Source organism: Rhinolophus sinicus, linkage group LG12, assembly GCF_036562045.2.
Source record: "Rhinolophus sinicus isolate RSC01 linkage group LG12, ASM3656204v1, whole genome shotgun sequence".
Taxonomy (NCBI): domain Eukaryota; kingdom Metazoa; phylum Chordata; class Mammalia; order Chiroptera; family Rhinolophidae; genus Rhinolophus; species Rhinolophus sinicus.
Window position 1 is genome coordinate 54,419,714 of NC_133761.1, and position 20,365 is coordinate 54,440,078.

At 47.2% G+C, this 20,365-nt stretch overlaps 1 protein-coding gene across 1 annotated transcript in view; it reads left to right on the forward strand.

Annotated features, from left to right (window-relative positions):
• The first annotated feature begins 306 nt into the window (after positions 1-306).
• Positions 307-20,365, forward strand: part of PARP1 (poly(ADP-ribose) polymerase 1) — a 41,388-nt gene continuing 21,329 nt past the window's right edge. Inside the window, exons 1-7 of the mRNA XM_019730906.2 lie at positions 307-604; positions 5,199-5,364; positions 12,218-12,333; positions 13,614-13,828; positions 15,519-15,618; positions 17,495-17,611; positions 18,380-18,556. Coding sequence (XP_019586465.2) covers positions 485-604; positions 5,199-5,364; positions 12,218-12,333; positions 13,614-13,828; positions 15,519-15,618; positions 17,495-17,611; positions 18,380-18,556 — 1,011 coding nt within the window. The 5' untranslated portion in view covers positions 307-484. The remainder of the gene's footprint in view (positions 605-5,198; positions 5,365-12,217; positions 12,334-13,613; positions 13,829-15,518; positions 15,619-17,494; positions 17,612-18,379; positions 18,557-20,365) is intronic.

The window sequence follows — 20,365 nt, forward strand, 5'->3', positions numbered from 1 at the left end:
TGGGTTGTCTGCAACAACTGTAAAGTGACGCGCTCATTGAAAGGGAATGCAGGTAGAATTAGTTGGGAGAGTATGTAAGCCTTCCAGGGGACAAAATGGTTAATGAGGTGGCGTCCGGTCCTTCCCATAGGTGCAGAGGCGGTACCAGCCCAGGCTCTGCCCGCAGCAGCAGCCCGCTGAGCTCGCGCAGCCGCAGGCGCGGGGCAAGAAGCGCCCGCCGCGGTCGGCAGAGGGCGCGCGTGCCGGCGGCCCCGCCCCTTGAGCGCGTGCGCCGGGGGCGTTCCCGCCACCAGGCATCAGCAATCTATCCGCGAGCGGCGGGTGGTCGGCGCGGCGTGTTCGGCGACGGCTCTGGGTGCTCGGGCTCCTGCAGGGAGCAGACTGACGGACGGACGCACGCACGCACGCGCGGGGTGGAGAGGCGGTGGCAGCGGTACAGGGGGCGGCGTCGGGCTCCCGGAGCTGCAGCAGCACGAGGAGCACGATGGCGGAGTCCTCGGACAAGCTCTACCGGGTCGAGTATGCGAAGAGCGGGCGCGCCTCCTGCAAGAAATGCAGCGAGAGCATCCCCAAGGATTCGCTCCGTATGGCCATCATGGTGCAGGTGCGGGCGGGAGGGCCGCTTTGTGCGCGGCGGGGCTTCCGTCTCCGGGAGGAGTGGGGGAGGGCTTCCCCGGAGGAGCGGGCCGGGCCGGCCCCTCGAACCCATTGCGAGGCCTGTAGGCGCTGCTGCTGCGCGTCCAGCGTGTGGCCCACGGGGCGGACCCTCCGGAAGGTTTTGCTGATCTTGCACGAAAAGCCCGGGAAATACAGTCTGGACCTGATGGTGCCTTTTGTTTTGTAAAAATAAGGAACCGCTTCTATTACCGTTAGTCTCTGGCGGAAAAAAATGTGTGCGTGGTCTTTCGAGGCTCTTCTGATTTTGACCTACCTTGTTCTGGAAGATTTTTGCCCTGCATTGATGGCGGCCACTGACATGGGAGAATTTTTTTTTTTTAAACGCCTATTTTGGGCTATCATTTCAACAGTCGCTCACCCTCATCTTTAAGTTATGCAAAACTATGCAATTCTGTGTCATATTTGTACAGTGCATTCACTTTCTGCCCGATTTGTGGTTTAAAATAACATTTCCCCCAACTTTCTTGCTTCATAGTTGCATCTCTTGATGCATTTGCAGCTTATCGGGTTTGAGTAAGTGGCTTGGTGGGGGGGAGGGATTCCTCTTCGGGACTTACTTACAGATTGGGGATCCCCGCCCGGGGTGCCCGGGGTTTCGTAAGGCTTGGGAGATGCCCGTGGGTTGCTGGGAGTCCTCTATGAGATGGCGTGTTTGTAGGCCCTTGCCAAGGGGGTGCCTGCCTCCTCCAGCTTCCAGTTGGCTCCTGTTTGCTTGGGTGGTCTTGGTTCTCACCTGCCCTGTCTCCCCATCTCCAACATGAAGTTGTCTGTTGTCCCACCTTAGTGTTCATGGTCAAGGTAACTTGACTTTTCCACCCTGTGGCGAGGCAGAAATGTGTTTTAGGAATGAGGGGAGAGCCTTCACTGGATTTTCAATACTTAAAAATTGAAGGGGTGGAGGGGAGTGGGTGCCAAGGTTATCTCATTTCCTGATGTGGCAGGAATTGGGGCTGTCGTCTTGTTATCCTCGGCACCTGGCATATAGTACTTATTCAATAAACACTCGCTGAGCACCTAGTAGGTTCCAGGCTCTATGTGGGGTACTAGGGGCTCTCCATCCCAGGGACCTTCCTGTTTGGTTAAAGGGAAGGTGACTGGTAAACATTGCTCTCCAGGGGTGGATGTCACCTGATGGAGCTGTGCCCTAGGCATTGTTTGCCCATCTTGGGAGCTTGATTAGAAGTCTTTATTCCCAGAAGCGGCAGGAAATCAAAGTTGGAATAGCAGACAAGGCCTGCCAACTGAATTGCCACATCTCCCACTAAGCGTCTTTGAGCCTTACTACTGCCTTTGAGCCTGCTGGGGTCTGGGATGTGAATAGAAGAAGGTCCAGTGAGTTTAGAGGAGAACAAATTTACATCTCAATCATCACTAACCTCTAAATAAAAGTCATTATTACCCCCATTATGAGTGTAAGCCACAAAGGCATATTAGTAGTACTTGTGGTTTTTGTCACCAATGGTAATTACAGATATTTTCATATCACTTTACATTGGTTGGGGGATTTCTCTTCGTATCATTTACCGTTTACGCTCATCACTGCTTCAAAATTACAGTAGCTATGAGAGTGAGTGTTAGATCTTGTTACTTAATGCTTTGAAGCTCATGGGTTACTGTATCACTATAAACCTTTAAGAAACTGTTTTGGTAATGATTTCAATATAATTGGTTTTCTTTGTGAACCTGTGTCTTTTGTCACGTATTTTTAAATGTTGTTCTGAGAAAGGGACATCCATAGTCTTCCCCTGGCAGCCACAGAGGACCCTGTTCTGTGGAGGATGGACAGAGACCTAAGTAGCCAGTGTGACGAGGTAGGGACACAGAGCAGGGAGAACTCTGTCTGGGGGAGGCTGGGGTGGCTCCATTGAGGAATCAACTTCTGAACCTAATGAAGTTTAACTGGGGCCTCTCTCAGCATACTTTGACAGTGAAGGAAATTATTGTGACAAGTAAGTTTGGTTTTCTGTAATTGTAATTAGGAAGTGGAGTTTTCATTCTGAAGGTAAAGTTGGTCTTGTGGACTGAGCTGGTGGGGGCCAAAAAGAAAGAAGCTTTTCTTCTACCACTTGGATTTAAAAACCTTGTTTTACATTTGTATGGGAGGATTGTTCTCCGCGTAGTATCGAATACCTGAAACTTTAGCTGGTGTGCCCTGGGGCAGCCTTGAGGGGATGAACTGGGAGGAGGGTGTGGGGGGCCATTGTGTTCTGTCTTGGGAGGGTTTGAGACACACAGCGTGGTCACTTTTGTGGCCACACTTGGTGTGGTAACTGAGGGTCATTCTGTGCTCTCCCTGGGATGGGCGGGCAGTGGAGAGTGGCGACTGCGGACCCTGGGAGGGGGTAGCTGCTCAGTGTGTGGCGTACACAAAGATTCTGCCGCTGGCTCCTGCCACGCAGCTGCCAAGCGGAAACCATCCTCTTGTGACCTTGGTCTAGTTCACTTCCTGCCATACCATTTGCAGTTCTGAGTGCTAGGGTCAAGCCTTGCTTTGGCCAAGGGTTCTTCCCTCTTTGAGGGAGACAGGGGCCCTTACAGCCCGCCCCCCCCCCCAAGTTTGTGCTATGAGTATGCTCTTGGGCAGCCCCTCTCACGTGCCTAGCACTGCATGGGTAGTTGGGAACAGCACCCAGACCGAGGTTGAAGGGGCAGGTTGAGCCAGGAAGAAATGGCACCGCCACAAGTTCCAGCGTGGGGCAAAGCCACTGAGTCACGGGCCCTTTTTTGCATGAGCATAACCTGAACGTTGCAGACAAGGGCTAGACGAGGGGCACCGAAGCAGGAAAAGCCAGGTGGAAGCCACTGCAGATGTTGTAACAAGATGGCCAGATTCTAAAGAGCGTGTCTGCTGCCTTGGTGAAAGTTTGAGAGCCAGAACTCAAGTCCACTCTGAAATGCCATTTGTTGCCTGGTTTGGGGGGGGGGCTCTTTTCCACAGCTGGAATGCCCCATCCTTCCTTTCTTTCTTCCCTCCAGACTTAGGCATTCCACAAATACCCTGAGTGCCCTCTGTGAGCAGGTGTTGCCAGATGCTAGCAAGACAGTGATTGTGCCTTTCAGGGAGCTTCTGACCCCGTGCAGGACAGACATTGATCAAATAATCACCCATATGGGTCATTCTTCACTGTGGGGATCTGTGGGAAGGGCCTTGGGGGACCTGAGGGTTTGCTCTGAGTCGGGCTAGGGAGCGTTTTGCTCCGAGGGTCTGTACCCAGGCTTCCTGGGGCTGAGGAGTCCTTGAAGGACCCCGGGCTTGACCTTAGATTGTAATCTATTAAATATAGAAAGAGGCCACTCACACAGCGGGAGAGTGCTGGTTGGGAGACCTTGTCGCTGCTTTTTTCCAGAACATTTCCCCTGTCCTCACAACTCCATCCTAAAAGTTCTGTGTGGTGTTTCCTTTTAATGCTGTTGTAATATTTTTATTCCATTTGCATAACACCTGGCTTTATGGTCTATAAAATCAGCTGTTTGGGGCCTCCCCTGCTTCAGTCAGAACATAGGTGTCTTTCAGTAGCTCTTCCTGCTCAGCAGTGTAGTGGAAAGAACTGGGGTATAGGATTCAACTTGGAACTGGGTCACTTGCTGCCAGCATGGATACCCCACCTCCAGGCATCTGCGAAATGGGGGTGCTGGTTCCCACCCAGAAACAGTTTTGGGTGCCAGCGACTGAGTAAATGCCAGTGTTCATCCTGCTCAGTCAGTCACCTCCACTCTGTAATGCCTGGGAGCGCCTGGCACTGTCACTGTGAAACGCCCGATACTGTCCAGTCAGTACCAACCCTCGTGTGATGCTTCAAAGGACAGAAAACCACTGAAAGGGGAACCACCTTTCACAGATGGCCCGACTTCCCAGTTCCTGCTCGGGGAAATGGCACTTCCTGAAGGTCCGTGAGCAAGCTGCCAGTCCAGAAGCAGGCCTAGGAGGCTGTCGTCTGCCCCGCTGGCCTGCCTCACTGATCCGTTCTCTTTCATTCTCCCTCAGAGAAGTTAACTCAATGTGAGCCTGCCGCTTGTTTCTGACACATTTTCTCCGCCTTGCTCGTTATCTGGGGCTTGTTCCTCATTATATTAAGTGCAGAGGCACTTCCAGGGCCCTTTCTGGGCCACCCGGGCCCTTGGTGTCCAGGCCTGACTCCCAGACAGAAACAGTGCGGTGGGGACACAGAACAGGCATCTTGTGTCCACTGAAACGTAGTGGCGTGTGGTTAAAAGGTACATAGACAGCCCTGTTCAAAAATGTCGTCATTCCCGTGGGTGTTCCGTGTCCTGAGAGCGTGGGCTCACTCAGCTCTAACAGACAGCAGCATTCTTACTAGCTGTGGGCAAGATCCTGAGGAAAAATGTAGAACGGGGGTGCTGTTTTCATCTGTAACTTTTCACGGGACCATGTGAGGACATAGGCAAGGTGTTGTTTTCCAGATAAAACAAGGGCTTGGTATGTTTCCCCGCTGAGGGCTGGGCTTGAGGCCAGGTAGGAGGTGAACTGCTCATTTACCTCTCTGATTCCGATTTTCTAGTCACCGATGTTTGATGGCAAAGTCCCACACTGGTACCACTTCTCCTGCTTCTGGAAGGTTGGCCACACCATCTGGCATCCTGAGGTCGAGGTGGATGGGTTCTCTGAACTCCGATGGGATGACCAGCAGAAAGTGAAGAAGACTGCAGAGGCTGGAGGGGTGACAGGTGCGTACACACCAGGGAAGGCAGCAGGTGTTACCCCAACCCCAGCGCTGCCAGGGGGCTTTTTCCAAGAGTAAGAAAAAACCCTTTGGCTTGTTCCCTCTCTGTTGCACATGTGCATACAGAGAATATTTTTTCAGATGCCTGAAATGTTCCCTTTAAATTTGTTGCTATTGTTGTGTTTTAATAGACTTTCTTTTTTAGAACAGTTCTATGTTCACAGCAAAAGTTCCCATATACCCTGAGCCCCTACAGGCATGACCTTGCCCACCATCAACCTGCCCACCAGAGTGGGACATGTGTGACAATCGATGAACCTGCACTGACACATCAGTCACCCAAAGGCAGGAGTTCACATTCACGTTCACTCTCGGTGTTGTACATTTTGTGGCTTTGGACAAATAATGACATGTGTCCATCATTATAATGTATTTTCACTGCCCTAAAATTCTCTGTTCCATGTAGTCATCCTTCCTCTTCCCCTAACCTCTGGCCACCCCGGATCTTTTTACTGACTCCACAGTCTCACCTGTTCCAGAAGATCATATAGTTAGAATCACACATTATGTAGCCTTTCCAGGTTGGCTTATTTCACTTAGTAATATATATTTAGGTTCCTGTGTATCTTCGTGGTGTCATAACTCCTTGTTTTTCTCTGCTGAATAATATTCCATTGTCTGGCTATCCCGAGTTTGTTGATTCATTCACCTACTGAGGGGCTTCTTGCTTGTTTTCAAGTTTTGGCAATTATGAATAAAGCTGAACTAAACATCCATGTGCGGCTTTTGTGTGGAAATAAGTTTTCAGCTCCTTTGGGTAAGTACCAAGGAGCACGATTGCTGGATCTTATGGTAAGAGTATGGTTAGTTTTCTAAGAAACTGCCAAGCTGTCTTCCAAAGTAGCTCTGCCATTTTGCATTCCCACCAGCCATGAGTGAGAGTTCTGTACTCCGCATTCTTGCCAGCATTTGTTATCAGTGTTTGGGATTTTGGCCATTGTAATAGGTGTATAGTGGTATCTTATTTTAATTTGTAGTTCACTGATGCCATATGATGTGGGGCATCTTTTCGGGTGTTTATCTGCCATCTCTTTTCTTTGGTAAGGCGGCTATTCAGATATTTTCCCCATTTTTTTAATCAGGTCGTTTCATTGAGTTTTAAATGTTCTTTGTATATTTTGGATAACAGTCTTTTATCAGATATGTTTTTTGCAGATATTTTGTCCCCAGTCTGTGGCTCGTCTTTCTCATTCTCTTGACATTGTCTTTTCATGGTGCAGAAGTTTTCAATTTTAATGAAGTCCAGTTTATCAATTTCTTTCATGGATTGTGTATGGTGTTGGGTCTAAAAAGTCATCACCATGTCCAAGCTCATCTAGATTTTCTTGTGTTATCTTCTGGGAGTTGTAGTTTTGGGTTTTACATTTAAGTCTGTGATCCATTTTGAGTTAATTTTTGTGACAGATGAATTCTGTGTTTTGTTTGTTTGTTTTTGCATGTGGCTGTTCATTTTTTCCAGCACCACCTGTTGAAAAGGTGTGTTCTCCAATTGTCCTTTGCTCCTTTGTGAAACCTCAATTGACTATATTTGTGTGGGTATATTTCTGGGCTCTATTCTGGTCTATATACTATCAATTTGTGTATTTTGTCAATACAACGCTGTCTCAATGACTGGAGTTTTATAGTAAGTGTTAAAAGTCAGGTAGCGTCAGTCTTCAGCCTCTGTTCTCCTTCAATATTGTGTTGGCTCTTCTGGGTCTTTTGTTTGCCTTTACCTAAAAACTTGAGTCAGTTTTTTGATATCCACAAACTTAACTTGCTGGGATGCCTTTTAAATTTTGAAGAAGCAATTCTTTTTCATCACTTTTTAAAGAGATGACCTGAGTCTGCCTTCTCATTTCTCTACCTTCCTAGATGACCCTGCTTAACCTGTTGTGACTCCAGGCTATTGATGGGAACAAAGCTATTTGTGCCTGTGCTAAACTGTGTTCTCTGTCTGCCTGTCCTTGAAACTGTCAGTGTGTTTGTCTCCAGCTGCTTCTGATCTGCTGGAAACTGAGAGATCAGAAACACAGATCAGAATTGTGAATAAAAATAACAGTAAATTTGCCAACAAAGGGTCTGGAGAGTGTCTGTTGTAGCAGTGGACAATGTAATAATTTTTCTTGTTTTGTGGTCTTTTCCCCTTTTCTGTTCAGGATAGTGGGATTATCTCTTTAGGGACCTAGATATGTTATATTTAGTTATAATTTATCTGTATTAAATTATAATATGAAAAGACACAGTAATTTTGCTGTAAATGTGTTTTCTTTTGTGAAACCATCATAAGTCATAAAGTTAAGATACTACCTACTGATTATCCAGAGATTTTTTTAATCCAAAGAGCCTAACTTAGTATATTTAGATACACAAAAAGTTAAAATCATCCCAGATCCTGTAATTCAGAGATAACATTGTAGGGCATCTCTTAGAAAATTGTTTTGTATTCAAATATTGATTTGTATATGTGTGTTCTCTTTCCTGAAGAAATAGGATTCTACCATGTTACTTTTTAAAAAAGGTCCAATTTCTTTTTTTTGTGGTAAAATAATGCATAACACAATATTTACAATCTTCACCATTTTTAAGTGTACAGTTCAGTGACTTTAAGTGCAGTCACATTGCAGTGTAACCATCATCACTGTCCATCTCCATAACTTTTTCGTCTCCCCAAAATCAAACTCCATACCCATTAAACAGTAACATCCCATTTCTCCTCCCTCTAGTCCCTGGTAACCACTTTATTTCTTGAATTTGACCACTTTGGGTACCGTATGTAGGTGGAATCATACCATATTTGTCCTTTTGTATCTGGCTGTTTCACTCAGAAGAACTTTTGGGTTGTTTCTCCCTTTTGGCCATTTTATTTATAAATAATGCTGCTCTGAACATTGGTATACAAATATCTGTTCCAAACCCTGCTTTCTATTCTCTTATGTATACAGAAGTAGAATTGCTGGATCATATAGTAGTTCTGTGTTGAGCAATTTTTGTGTAACTGCTGTACTGTTTTCCACAGTGGCTGTCCCATTTTTCATCCCACCAGCAATGCGCAGGGTTCCGCTTTCTTTGTGTCTTTATCAACACTTTTGTTTTCTGGTTTGTTTGTTTGTTTGTTTTTAAATAATACCCATCCAAACGGTTTGAAGTGGTATTTCATTGTGGTTTTGATCTGTTTTATTTCCCCAGTGATTGGTGATGTTGACCTACATATTACATTTTACAACTTAGTATTTATACTCTTTTTCTCATTGAAAGTTTCCATTATTTTCATCATTTTTAAAAAGATACATAGTATTTATTGAGGTCTTAGTAAATTTTGTGGCATCATTCAAGCACTTGACATGTATTTCGCCAAATCCTTGCACCAGCCCTGTATCAGTTTTTACTGCTGAGGAGCTGAGACACTGAGAGATTAGAACTGGGCCAAGGTTACGCTGCTGCTAAATGCCTGCGCCAGGATTCAGATGCAGACTGTCTTGCTTTTGCGACTAGCCCTTTAAGCATTAGCTCTATTACAAATGGAGCTGCTGCAAACTTCTTGTCCGTCCTGGGCACCTGTCCAGTTATTTCTTTAATTCCAAGAAGTAGAATTACTGCTCAAACTGATGAACCATTTAAGGCCTCTGTGTATGTGCCAAATTGCCTTTCAGAAAGGTTGCATCGATTACACGTGTACCAACCATATATAACACACCCATTTCTCCACTTCCACACCATCCCTAACTATTTTCATTCCTTTACATTTTGCTTCTAGTAAGGTGGAACATTTTGCCATGTGTTTAGTACTCATTTGTATTGCTTTGATATTTGTATGTGTCCTTGCCTCATTTTTCTTTGAGTATTTATCTTTTTCTTAATGAAATGTAAACGATATTAAGTCTTTGCCATGTTTTGCAAATATTTTTCCTAGTTTGACATTTTTCTTTTAGGTTTTTCTGATGTATGTTTTGTCACATTGAAGCCTCATCTTTTTTTTTTAATTGAGGAAGGGGAACAGGACTTTACTGGGGAACAGTGTGTACTTCCGGGAGTTTTCCAAGTCAAGTTGTCTTTTCAGTCTTAGTTGTGGAGGGCGCAGCTCGGCTCCAGGTCCAGTTGCCATTGTTAGTTGCAGGGGGCGCAGCCCACCATCCCTTGTGGGAGTCGAACTGGCAACCTGTGGTTGAGAGGACGTGCTCCAACCAAATGAGCCACCCGGGAGCCGAGCGGCAACTCATTGACTTCACCCTAGTTGCGGAGGGTACAGCTCGCTGGCCCATGTGGGAATCGAACCGGCAGCCCTGTTGCCCAGAGCTTGCTAACCAACTGAGCCACCCGTCCGCCGCGAAGCTTCATCTTTGACTAAATGTTCTTGTAGTTACGTACGTATCTTCTCATTTATGGTATCTGGTTTTGGTATTTTAAAATCTGTCAACTGTCATTTTAAAAATAATGTACATACAGTTACATGCACAAACTTAACAGCCCAGTGAGTTTTGTTAAATACATACACACCTCATCAAGTTATAGAACATTTGCCTGTCTCCGCACCCCCCTCCCCCGAAAGTTCCCTTAAGCTCTTTCCCAGTCATCCTTCCCCACCAACAAGGTAACCACTGTCCTGATTTCTAAGCCCGTGGATAAATCTTGTATGGTTTAGAATTTTAGAAAAAAACAAATACTGTGTATTTTTCTTGTAAGCTGCTTTCACTCAGCATAATGTCTGTGAGACTCATCCAGGTTGTCTCATGTGTCATCAGTTAAGTTCTTTTTTAGGCCAAGGAGTAATCCTTTGAGTATATATCACAATTTGTCCATTCTCCTGTTGGTGACTTTAGGTTGTTGCCAGTTTGGGGCTATTACAAATACAGCGACTATTAACAGTTGTGTACAAGTCTCTCTATATACATGTGCTTTCATTTCGCTTGGGTAAGTACCTTAGATTGGAATGGCAGATCATATGGCAGAGGTGTGTTCAGCTTTTTAAAGAAACTGCCAAACTTTTCCAAAGTGTTTGCGCCATTTTACGTTCCCACCAGGAATATATGGGAGTGATGATTCCTCTACATGCATCCTAACCTTCACTTGGTATGGTCACACTTTTTTTGTATTAGCCATGCTAATAGGTGTGTAATGATACCTTGCTGTGGTTTTAAATTGCATTTGCCTTTTTTTTATTGAGTTGTAAGAGTTCTTAGAATATTCTAGATGCAAGTTCCAAGTTCTTATTAGATATAAATAATGTGAATACCTTCTCCCAATCAGAGGCTTGCCTTTTTCTTTACTGACATTTTTTTGAAGAGCTATAGTTTTTCATTTTGATGAAGTCCAATTTGTTAATTTTTTCCCCCTTTGTTGGTTAATTATTTCTGTCTCCTAAAAAGTCTTTGTCTACTCTAAGATCATGAAGAAAATACTCCTTGTTTCTTCTAGAAGTTTTGTAGTTTTAGCTTTTATGTTTAGGTTTGTGATTTATCTTTAACTTTGTGTTAAGTGTGAGGAAGGAGTTGTTTTCTGTTTTGTTTTCATACGGATGTCCTTTTGTCCCAGCACCATTTATTGAAAAGACTGGCTTCTACGTCAAAACCAGTTGACTGCATAACTGTAGGTCTATATCTGGTCTCCATTTGGTTCCACTGGTTTGTCTACCAATTACCCCCCCCCCGTCTTATTTCTTATAACTTTATAGTAAGTTATGAGATTATGTAGTGTAGTTCTTCCAACTTTGTTCTTTTCAACATTGTTTTGACCTTTTTAGGTCCTTTGTAATTCCTTAGAAATAAATTTTGTAGTAAACTTGTAAACTTTTGGGGGGGGGAATTTCTTCCCCCCCAAAAAAAAAAAATTGCTAGGATTTTGATTGGCATTGCATTGAATCTGTGGATATTGGGGAAAATTGACATCTTAATAAATTGAGTCTTCTAATCTGTAAATGTATCTCCATTTATTTAGTTCTTTAATTTTAGCAGAGTTTTGTAGATTCAGTGTAGAGGTCTTACATGCTTATTAAATTTATCTCTAGGTGTTCTATGTATTTTAATGATACTTAAATAGTAGTGTACTTTAATTTTTTTTTCTAGTATATTTATTGCTAGTGTATTGACCTTGTGCTCTGCAAATTGCCTAAATTCACTGGCTGGTACTTGTAGCTTTAACCCTACACATCTTGTTTCTTTTTCTTGCCTTAATGCACTTAGTAGAACCTCCAATACAATGTTGAATAGAAGTAGTAAGAAAAGACAGCTTTGTCTTATTCCTGATTTTTGGAGAGAAACACTGAGCATTGGGATTTATTTTTTATATAAGAAAAGCATCTAGCTTTTGTGCCAAGTGTTTGGCCGTTTATCCCCAAGATTCTGTTGAATAATTCAGCCTTTCCCCACTAACTAGGAATGCCACCTTTACCACATATTTAATCTTACATATACTTGTGTCTATGTCTCTGTCAAGATATTCCCTTTAATTTAGCATATAACTTTGAGAAATAAAAGTGTAATGGAAATTAGAAGGTGGGGTTAGAATTTAGGCTTTCGTAGTAAGCCCTTAGTAAGTACTTTCCAAAGAGGGGGGGGGGGCTCCACAGGAAGTAGACAGAGGTGGAAGGTGAGACAACCACTAACTAACATGGTGCGGTTTCCAAGAGGCTGTCAGAGAGGTTTTTATTTTAGTGCCAAAAAAGAAGCTCTGTTAACCAACCACAGTGGTTTGAAATAGGCGTAGATGAGATGGACCCAGCATAGTCGCCCCAAACCCAAGGTGTCCTAGTGGAAGAGGATGGGGACTCCGGAGCCACGCTGAGGCTGTTGACATGAGCATTGCTGTGTTTGATCCTTCAGGCAAAGGCCAAGATGGAGTTGGCAGCAAGACAGAGAAGACGCTGGGTGACTTTGCAGCAGAGTATGCCAAGTCCAACAGGAGCACTTGCAAAGGCTGTATGGAGAAGATAGAAAAGGTGAGAGCTTGTTAGGAGCCCAAATATCTGACTTGCTGGATTTCTTACATTGGCTGCATTGGATATCTCAAAAGCAAAGAAAAAACAGGCTTTAAGTGCTAGCTCAATGCTAGTGGTTAAAAATAGAGACAGGAGGTGACAATGGTTTTTCTTCCGGACAAGTCTGGCCCTAATTACTCACAGTCCACTCGTGTATGTAGCTGCATCCACTCTTAGGAGACGGGTAAAGGAGCAGTTCGGAAAGCACTTACAGGAGGGGTTGGTTTCTTCTTGGCTCAGCAGTGGCTGAGAGAAGGCTGTTGGTCTGTGTTTTATGATAGGTTTGTGTAAGGAAAGTGTCCCCCAATAAGAGACTCCAGGTTTCTTCTTCATCAGAGGAACCCTTTCCCACCCGTTCTCGTCCCTGAAGAACAATAGCCCGTTGGGTGGCAGGGACAGCTGTCTGAGTAGCAGGGGAAAGGTGGCAGGGCGGGCTGCGCCCTCTAGCCTCATCACCCTGCTCTGATCTTACACAGACATTCTGTTTGATTAATTGAAGGAATCGATTGAAGGTTCCTGCCTTCTCCAGGGTGAGCCAGTGGGGTTTCGAAAGGAAAACCATGACATTGCTAGATCTTCTCCACCTACCTTAACCACTGCAAATTTGAGGTGAATGTTAAGCTTCCGAGGGGAGTGTCAGAAGCCGTGTGCTGGCCTGAAGTGGAGTTTCACGCGGCGTCAGCACCCCTCGTGCTGAGTTGTCCAGATCCAAGGCTCACAGATGGGCATGGAACTCTCCTCCTGGGAGTGTCAGGCCTGGAACTGTGAACCTGGGCAGGATGGCAGGACTAGGTTCTAGCCTGTGGGTTTATGAGGGGGCCTTCATCTATGCAAATAGACCAAAGAATGGCGGGAATGCAGGCAATGCCTGCTGGGAATGGGAGCCTGCTCTGGTTCCTGGGTCTGCGCTGTAGCACCCCAGCTCCGCCCCGCATGCTGTTTTAGGTGTTTTTATGCCTGCTGCAGGTCAGCAGAACATTCTCAGGGAACTGTTACCATTTCCTCAACTCGCCCAGGCAGATACGTAGATAGCTAGTTGGAATTGACGCCATTTAAAATGAGGGTGCTGGGATTGGAAGATAACACATAATCCCTGGTGGCATCAAAGAACCAAAACCTCCCAGCAGCCGCCTTGATGCCCCTGGCGTGGACCTGAGGCCCCTTGCTGGCTGGAGCACAGACTGGTTCGCTTGCCCCTGGGCCTCCGTGTCTTTTGGTACCACATGTGGCTTTTCCTACAGGGCCAGGTGCGCCTGTCCAAGAAGATGCTGGACCCGGAGAAGCCCCAGCTGGGCATGATCGACCGCTGGTACCACCCGAACTGCTTTGTTCAGAAAAGGGAGGAACTGGGCTTCCGGCCCGAGTACAGTGCAAGCCAGCTCAAGGGCTTCAGCCTGCTCTCTGCCGAGGATAAGGAGGAGCTGAAGAAGCAGCTTCCGGGAGTCAAGCACGAAGGGTCGGTGGGGACACGGGGGCGGCAGTGAGGGGCTTGGTGGCAGCCAGAGACCCCGCAGTTTCCATACCAGCCCCGTGTTTCCCCTTGCTGACCCTGAGAAAGCTAGGGATGCAGACCGAGGGACGGTGACAGCTGAGCTCTGCCCCTTCCCCAGCTGTGGTAACGCAGGACTGCAGGGCGTTCCTGGTGGGCTGTTCCCACTTCCACGCCAGATCTCACGGGCAGGTGGGCCGAGCTAGTCCCACCACAGCCCTTTGGACATTTATAGACACGGCTCTCCTACCCTGTCTGAGTGTTCTCCCTTCCCACCCGGCTCAACCACCACATCTCTCACGTCCCCACGGCCTCTTCCTGTGTGGATGTGTTCCTTTGTGTCTGGGTCTCTCTGAGAATGGTGCTGGGAGAACCATGACTGTTTTTAAGTGGGGGTGGGGGGAGCAGTTGATAAGATTGTCCCTGTTTTAGAGTTGAGAATGGTGTGGGTTTCATAGGGTGCTAACATTGAGTAACATTGAGGACTGGAAGACCTGTCAATGAGCTCACAGGCACTTCTCATTCTTGCCTGCTTCCCCTCTGCTGGTCCTTCGCCCCGGTCTAGCATAGCCTGGTAACAGACATGCTGAGGCAGACATGGCAGGGCCATGGTATGCACCGTGATCCTGGGACGATGGCAGTACCCTGCTAGGATCAGGGTGACTGTGGTAGCACCAGGCAGCTGTCATGCATTGTTTCGGTTCATAGCTGATTGCATAGCACATGTGGCTCTGGAATGAAGACAAAAGCTGGGAAACCGGGCCCATGGATTAAATACTCCTTCGGGGCGTTGCAGCCCACAATGTAGGTGTAGGAATGCATACGCTCGCGTGTGTGCCGTAACCGCCAGACTGGATGGGGCACTTTTGGTGAGCCGGGCAGCACGTCGTGTGGGGTATGTCGTTTAACCATCAGCACAGTCCTATAAGGCGGGTGGTGTGCTTCTCCCTGCTTTTATGGATGAGGGAAAATACGAGGTTTGAACTCACGTCTGTGTGACGGCTGAAGCAGTCTTACCCACGGTGGCTGTCCTGTCCTGTTTTAGTTAAAGGGCTGCTGGTGACCCTCAGTGCGTTCCTCAAGTCAGGGATGACACTGCTGAGCTTGGTCTGCAGTGTTTGCTGAGGCAGCAGACTGGTGAGCAGTGCGCAGACTGTCATTTCTCATTTGGCCTTTAAATGGCAGTGCAGCCTCACTTCTGAGAACTGCCTCTTGGCCTGAGGAGCAGCCCTGGGTTATAGCTTGAAAGGCTCAGCCCTGACACTGGTGTGTCTTTCTGCCCCTCAGCTACAGGCTTACTTCTGGCATTGTCTCTCCTAGAACCTTGCAGGCCATCTCACTTGTGCCAAGAGATCCATAGAGTTTTTCACGGCACCTGGAGCCTGAGCCCTGGACCCTGCACTGGCTCGTTCCAAGGCTCCGGAGCAGCCGCTGTGCCCCCTCCTTGGCAGCAGAGTATGTTTCTGACGTGGACGAAGTCAGTGCCAACACTGCCTGAGCAGCGGGCAACTCCCTAGAGGCCTGAGTGCAAAGCAGGTGTGAGCAGGGCCTGGCAGAGAGGAGCTGGATCACGTTCAGATACTGTGTCACCAGAGTCTGGGTCTCAGAGTTTTGGTGGCTCTGCTGCTTTCTCTTATATCCTGCTTCTCTCTTTCAGAAAGAGGAAAGGCGATGAGGTGGATGGAATGGACCAAGTGGTCAAGAAGAAATCTAAAAAAGAAAAGGACAAGGATAGTAAGCTGGAAAAGGCCCTCAAGGTGAGTCCTGAGCTGTGTGTCTCCTTTCGCCATCTGTCTCAGTTCTCTTTCCTCATTCTGGACAAAAAGTTCAAGGAGGTGTGCACGTCCCACACAGCTAGACCTGTAAGAATTCCCAGATTGACAGCTGTTAAATAGCATGGTGGTTTTCTTCCCTCCTCCCTCCTCCCAAAGAAACAGTTCTTATTTGAAGCAGAACCCACATTAGGCCCCAGGTCCCAGACCAGCAGCCAGGCTCAGGCAGGAGCTGAGCGATCTTTCCCATCCCTGAGCCTCCCTGAGACGGTAGATCGATTCATGCTTCAGCCACACGATGCACCATTGTGCAGTCTGGACCTGTAGGGTCGCTTGCCAACATTGGAAACCGAATATAAAATTCAGGGAGGCCAAAGGTTCTTAGCACAGACAAGTGCCTTGAAGAGACAAAGTTTCATGTTTTTTTTAATGAAGATCTCTTGTTTTTAAAAAAAAAAAAAATAGAGGACATATAGTGGAAGACGAGAAAACTACCTGTTAAGTCAGAGAGATTCATCACTGTGTTGATTACACATGCATTGAAGCAAAGTAAAAATTATTAATGAGAAAACTGTAGGTATTTGGGGAGCTAGGGGAGAACAGTCAGTCTCTTCTGGGAACACGATTTTCCATGAGCCATCTGCTTGGCTCTTATGTGAGTATTCAGTTTTTGCCAGTGGTATGAAAATTAGAAGCGATTTCTAATCTGGTTCCAGTTGCCTGATAAGAATGACAAATTTGGTGTGGTTGCCCTTTGGAAAGATGTGTCTGTTACGCGCCAGATCTGGCTGCAGTAGAGCTGTGATGGGACTTTGCATTTGCCCTTCATGGGGTTTGGTGTTCTCTCTCCAGTTCTCTCTCTTATCGTCAGAGATAAAAAGAAAGTCAGAAACTGAAGAGCTCCCAGTCTCCCCACCCTTGCGCCTCTGTTTCTGCTGGCTTCCCCTTCGTCAATTCTGCTTTCATCTGACCTGCCATTAGACTTTTTCCTCATGCTCCCTGGTCTCCTAACTGGTGGCCCAGCACATGGTGCTACAGGGAGAGGATATTCCTGAGAGAGCCCTTACAGTAAAGCTGGGAAACTGTCACGAATGTGTGTGATGCAGCTTTGTTGTCAAGTTCAAATCCTCTTCGCTTGGTGCTGAGAGCAACCCCGTGGGGTCTGTAGGGACGGGTTTTCATCTGTCTTGCAGAGGTGGGGTCTGAGGCTGAGGTGTGAATAACATGCCCCCTACCCTAGAAAGGGTGGAGACTCTAACATGGGGAAGCTAGCGCCATCTTTGCTAGGTGATTGTGAGAATGAAAGGCATGAAAAATGGCCCACAAAGAGCAGGCACTGTGTAAATACTACCAGAGATTTAAAATCCCATTTCAGAAGAGCTTACATCTGGTCCCGTGTGATACTGAGTATAATACACATGGGAAATCGGGGTGTTTGGGCATGATCCTGGCCCGCTTTCAGATTGGTGGAGAGCCACGTCCCACCTCCCTTAGGTACCAGATTTTGGGTTGATAAACCTGGGGCTTCCAGGCTCCTTTCCTTTGTCTCCTGGGCTTGGTTTCTGAGGGGTTGATTCCAGGGACCGTGCTGCCTGGGCTGCAGCCTTCCCCACACCCCTTAGTGGTTTCCCCACCTTCCACAGTGTTCACTGGGAGACCGCACTGGGGTTTACTTTGACATCCACAGGAGTGCGACGGATGGAGCACATTTCCCTGTCAATGAGATCAACTTTGGAGGGCAGCTCAGCTAACACACAGGATGTGGCTGGAGACGAAGCAAGACCGGGTGGGATCCCCTCCCTTTGTCGGGTTTCTTTCTTTGAAAAGAGCTAGTCTGTCAGCAACTGTGTCTTATCTATAGGCCCAGAATGACCTGATTTGGAACATCAAGGACAAGCTAAAGAAAGTGTGTTCGACGAACGACCTGAAAGAGCTGCTCATCTTCAATCAGCAGCAAGTGCCCTCTGGGGAGTCGGCGGTGAGCTGCCTTTGTGTTAAATGAGATGCGCGTGTGAGGCGGCCAGGTCGTTCGAGTGACTGTCCTCACGGACCGGGGAGCGATGGTCCTCACGACTGTGGGAGCGACGGTCCTCACGGACCGGGGAGCGATGGTCCTCATGGACCGGGGAGCGATGGTCCTCACGACTGTGGGAGGCCCTCCGATTGAACACCTGCTGGTATTAATTGGGAGGAGTGACAATTCCATAGTTACGGTGCATGGCCATCACCATCGTGGTCACCGTTTCCTAGAGGCAGGAAGGGGCTGGCTCTCCCAGGCCCTTGCAGACTTCTTCCACTGGTTAGCCCTTGGTTGAGAATTTTGGTGAGGAATCAGGTGGGCCCTGTTTGCCTTGTATATTCACGCCACATTGGCCCGAGTTGCTCTCACTGTGCTCCCTTCTCCCAAACTCCCTCATGAGACCAGCTTCCCCAGCAGGCCTTGCCCTGCCGTTTCTCTCTGGAGCAGTGGTTGACCCTGTGCTTGTGCAGAAATGGTGGGTGCTGTGGCTCTCCCTTTATTTCTAAATCACTGAGGGAAGGGGGAGCTGCAGGAACATGTGTGGCATCAAAAGTACGGAAATCTAAGCTCCGACTGGAAACCAGCTGCTGGGGGGTGTTAGAGAGCCTCAGGGCAAGCCCTCGCTTCTGTGTCAGTGAGCAAAGTCCGCAGAGGCTTCAGCCCCCATTGGTAACGTCCTTCCCTGCAGCCGCGCCCTCCTCTGATGTGTTTCTTCACTGGCTTCAGATCTTGGACCGTGTAGCTGATGGCATAGTGTTCGGCGCCCTTCAGCCTTGTGAGGAATGCTCTGGCCAGCTGGTCTTCAAGAGTGATGCTTATTACTGTACTGGGGACGTCACTGCCTGGACCAAGTGTATGGTCAAGACACAGACCCCCAACCGGAAGGAGTGGGTGACCCCAAAGGTAAGGGGGGAGGGTCCTCATCATCAGAATGTAAAATTGTATTATTTTGGCTGCATATGTTTGCAAACTAGGTGTAGAACCAACGCATTTCTAACTGGAGTTATAGGTTTGTCCAATTGGTGTAAAATCTCTTGCTGCAAAGACCATGAGTTATTTTTATTTCTGTTTATCTGCGTACTCTGTGCCAGGCACTGTTCTAAGCATAGGGACGTACTAGTGCATAAATGGGTAATTCCTGCCTTTACGATGGAGTTCTTCTTACAGATATTTCCTTGCCTTAGTGCACCCTGGGTCCAGAGTTTAAGTCTTTCCTATCATTGGTCTCTTTTGTAATGGAACCGTGCTGGTGGGGGCTGGCAGTGCCTTTGGGCAGCTGGCTGGTAGAGGGACTCCACCTGTGCCCTCAGACTCAGCTTGAGCTGGTACCCAGCGGCCTGGGGTGGAGTCGTGGCTGCCACTGACTAGGATTGGGGGTTTGATTTCCATCAAGTTCTCTTTCCCTGTGTTTACTCCTGGGGGTGAGCATTTGGAACAGTGGCATGTGGGAATAAGCATTCAGTAATTATTAGTTGAGTGTCCCATTGCCACTGCTAAACTCGGCATCTAGATCTGAGCTCCATTCCACTGCTGGCCCTCCTGCCCTGTTCATTCAATTGCTGCCTCCTCTGTTCACTACCACAATTACTATCCTTCCAGTCTTTTCTCCATTTTTTTTTTTTTTGAGTGATTGCTCTAAAACAAATTTGGCCTTGTCACTTCCTCCATCCTTAAAATCTTACAGTAATTTTTTCCCTCATTTTCTATAGGAGTGCTTTCCCAGTTTTTCTGCACATGCAAATGTTACAGACCCTTTTGTGGTATTTGTTTCCCTTCTATCTTTGATTAAGAAAATAATAAGGTAGTAGGTAATATGAACTATTTTGTACTTCATACAAAATAGTTTGCACAGCATCTATCTGTGTTTTTAAAGGAGCATTTGAAAGGGGTACCTGCATTTGCAAGACATTTTTTTCAGGTCAACTGCGGGCTTGCTACCCATGCAAACTTATGGATTTGCAGACCTCATGCAGTGACCGCTGCCCCCCAGGGGTTTGGCCCACAGAGTCAAGGTCAGCTCCTTAGCTGGAAAACTTCCCCACCCCACTTAAAGCCCTCCATGATCTGGCTGTGTTGGCCTTCTGTGGCCTATCTGCCACCCGTTTTCTCGTCACCAGTCTCACCACACACGCACACGCGTGCACACATTCCTTACACTCCCAGCAACAGGGAACTAACTTCCTGGGATTCCCAGCAAACCATGATATGTAAGTCAAATGTCTTTGCCTAGACAACCCCCTGCTTTTTCGGCTCCTACCCGACTTAGGTCACTGCCTCCAAGGAGCCCTCCCGGTGTTCCCAGTCTTGCATCACCTTAGCACGCCTCTGGGTTAGAACTTAGCTCCTGAACTAAAGTTTGCCTTTCTACGGCTGGCTTTCAGTCAAGGTTGAATTTCTTTTTCAAGGGCGAAACGGTCATTTTTAACCTCACTGATGTGTGGCACAGGTTAGGTGCTCAGCATATGTTGGCACAGTCTGTTGCCTCTTTTACCCAATGGGTACTCACTGAATATGGATATAGTAGGGGAGGGCTGTTTCGTGATTGGATGAAGACTTGGGTGCATAGGAGCCATGGTAATCCCTGGATTTCGTGTACAGTAGTCCCCTCTTATCCGCAGGAGATACCCTAGCGGATGTCTGAAATCGTCTCGCACTGAACCCTGTACGTAGCAATTGAAGTAGAGTTGCTTAAGCAAAGGCACTGCAATCCCA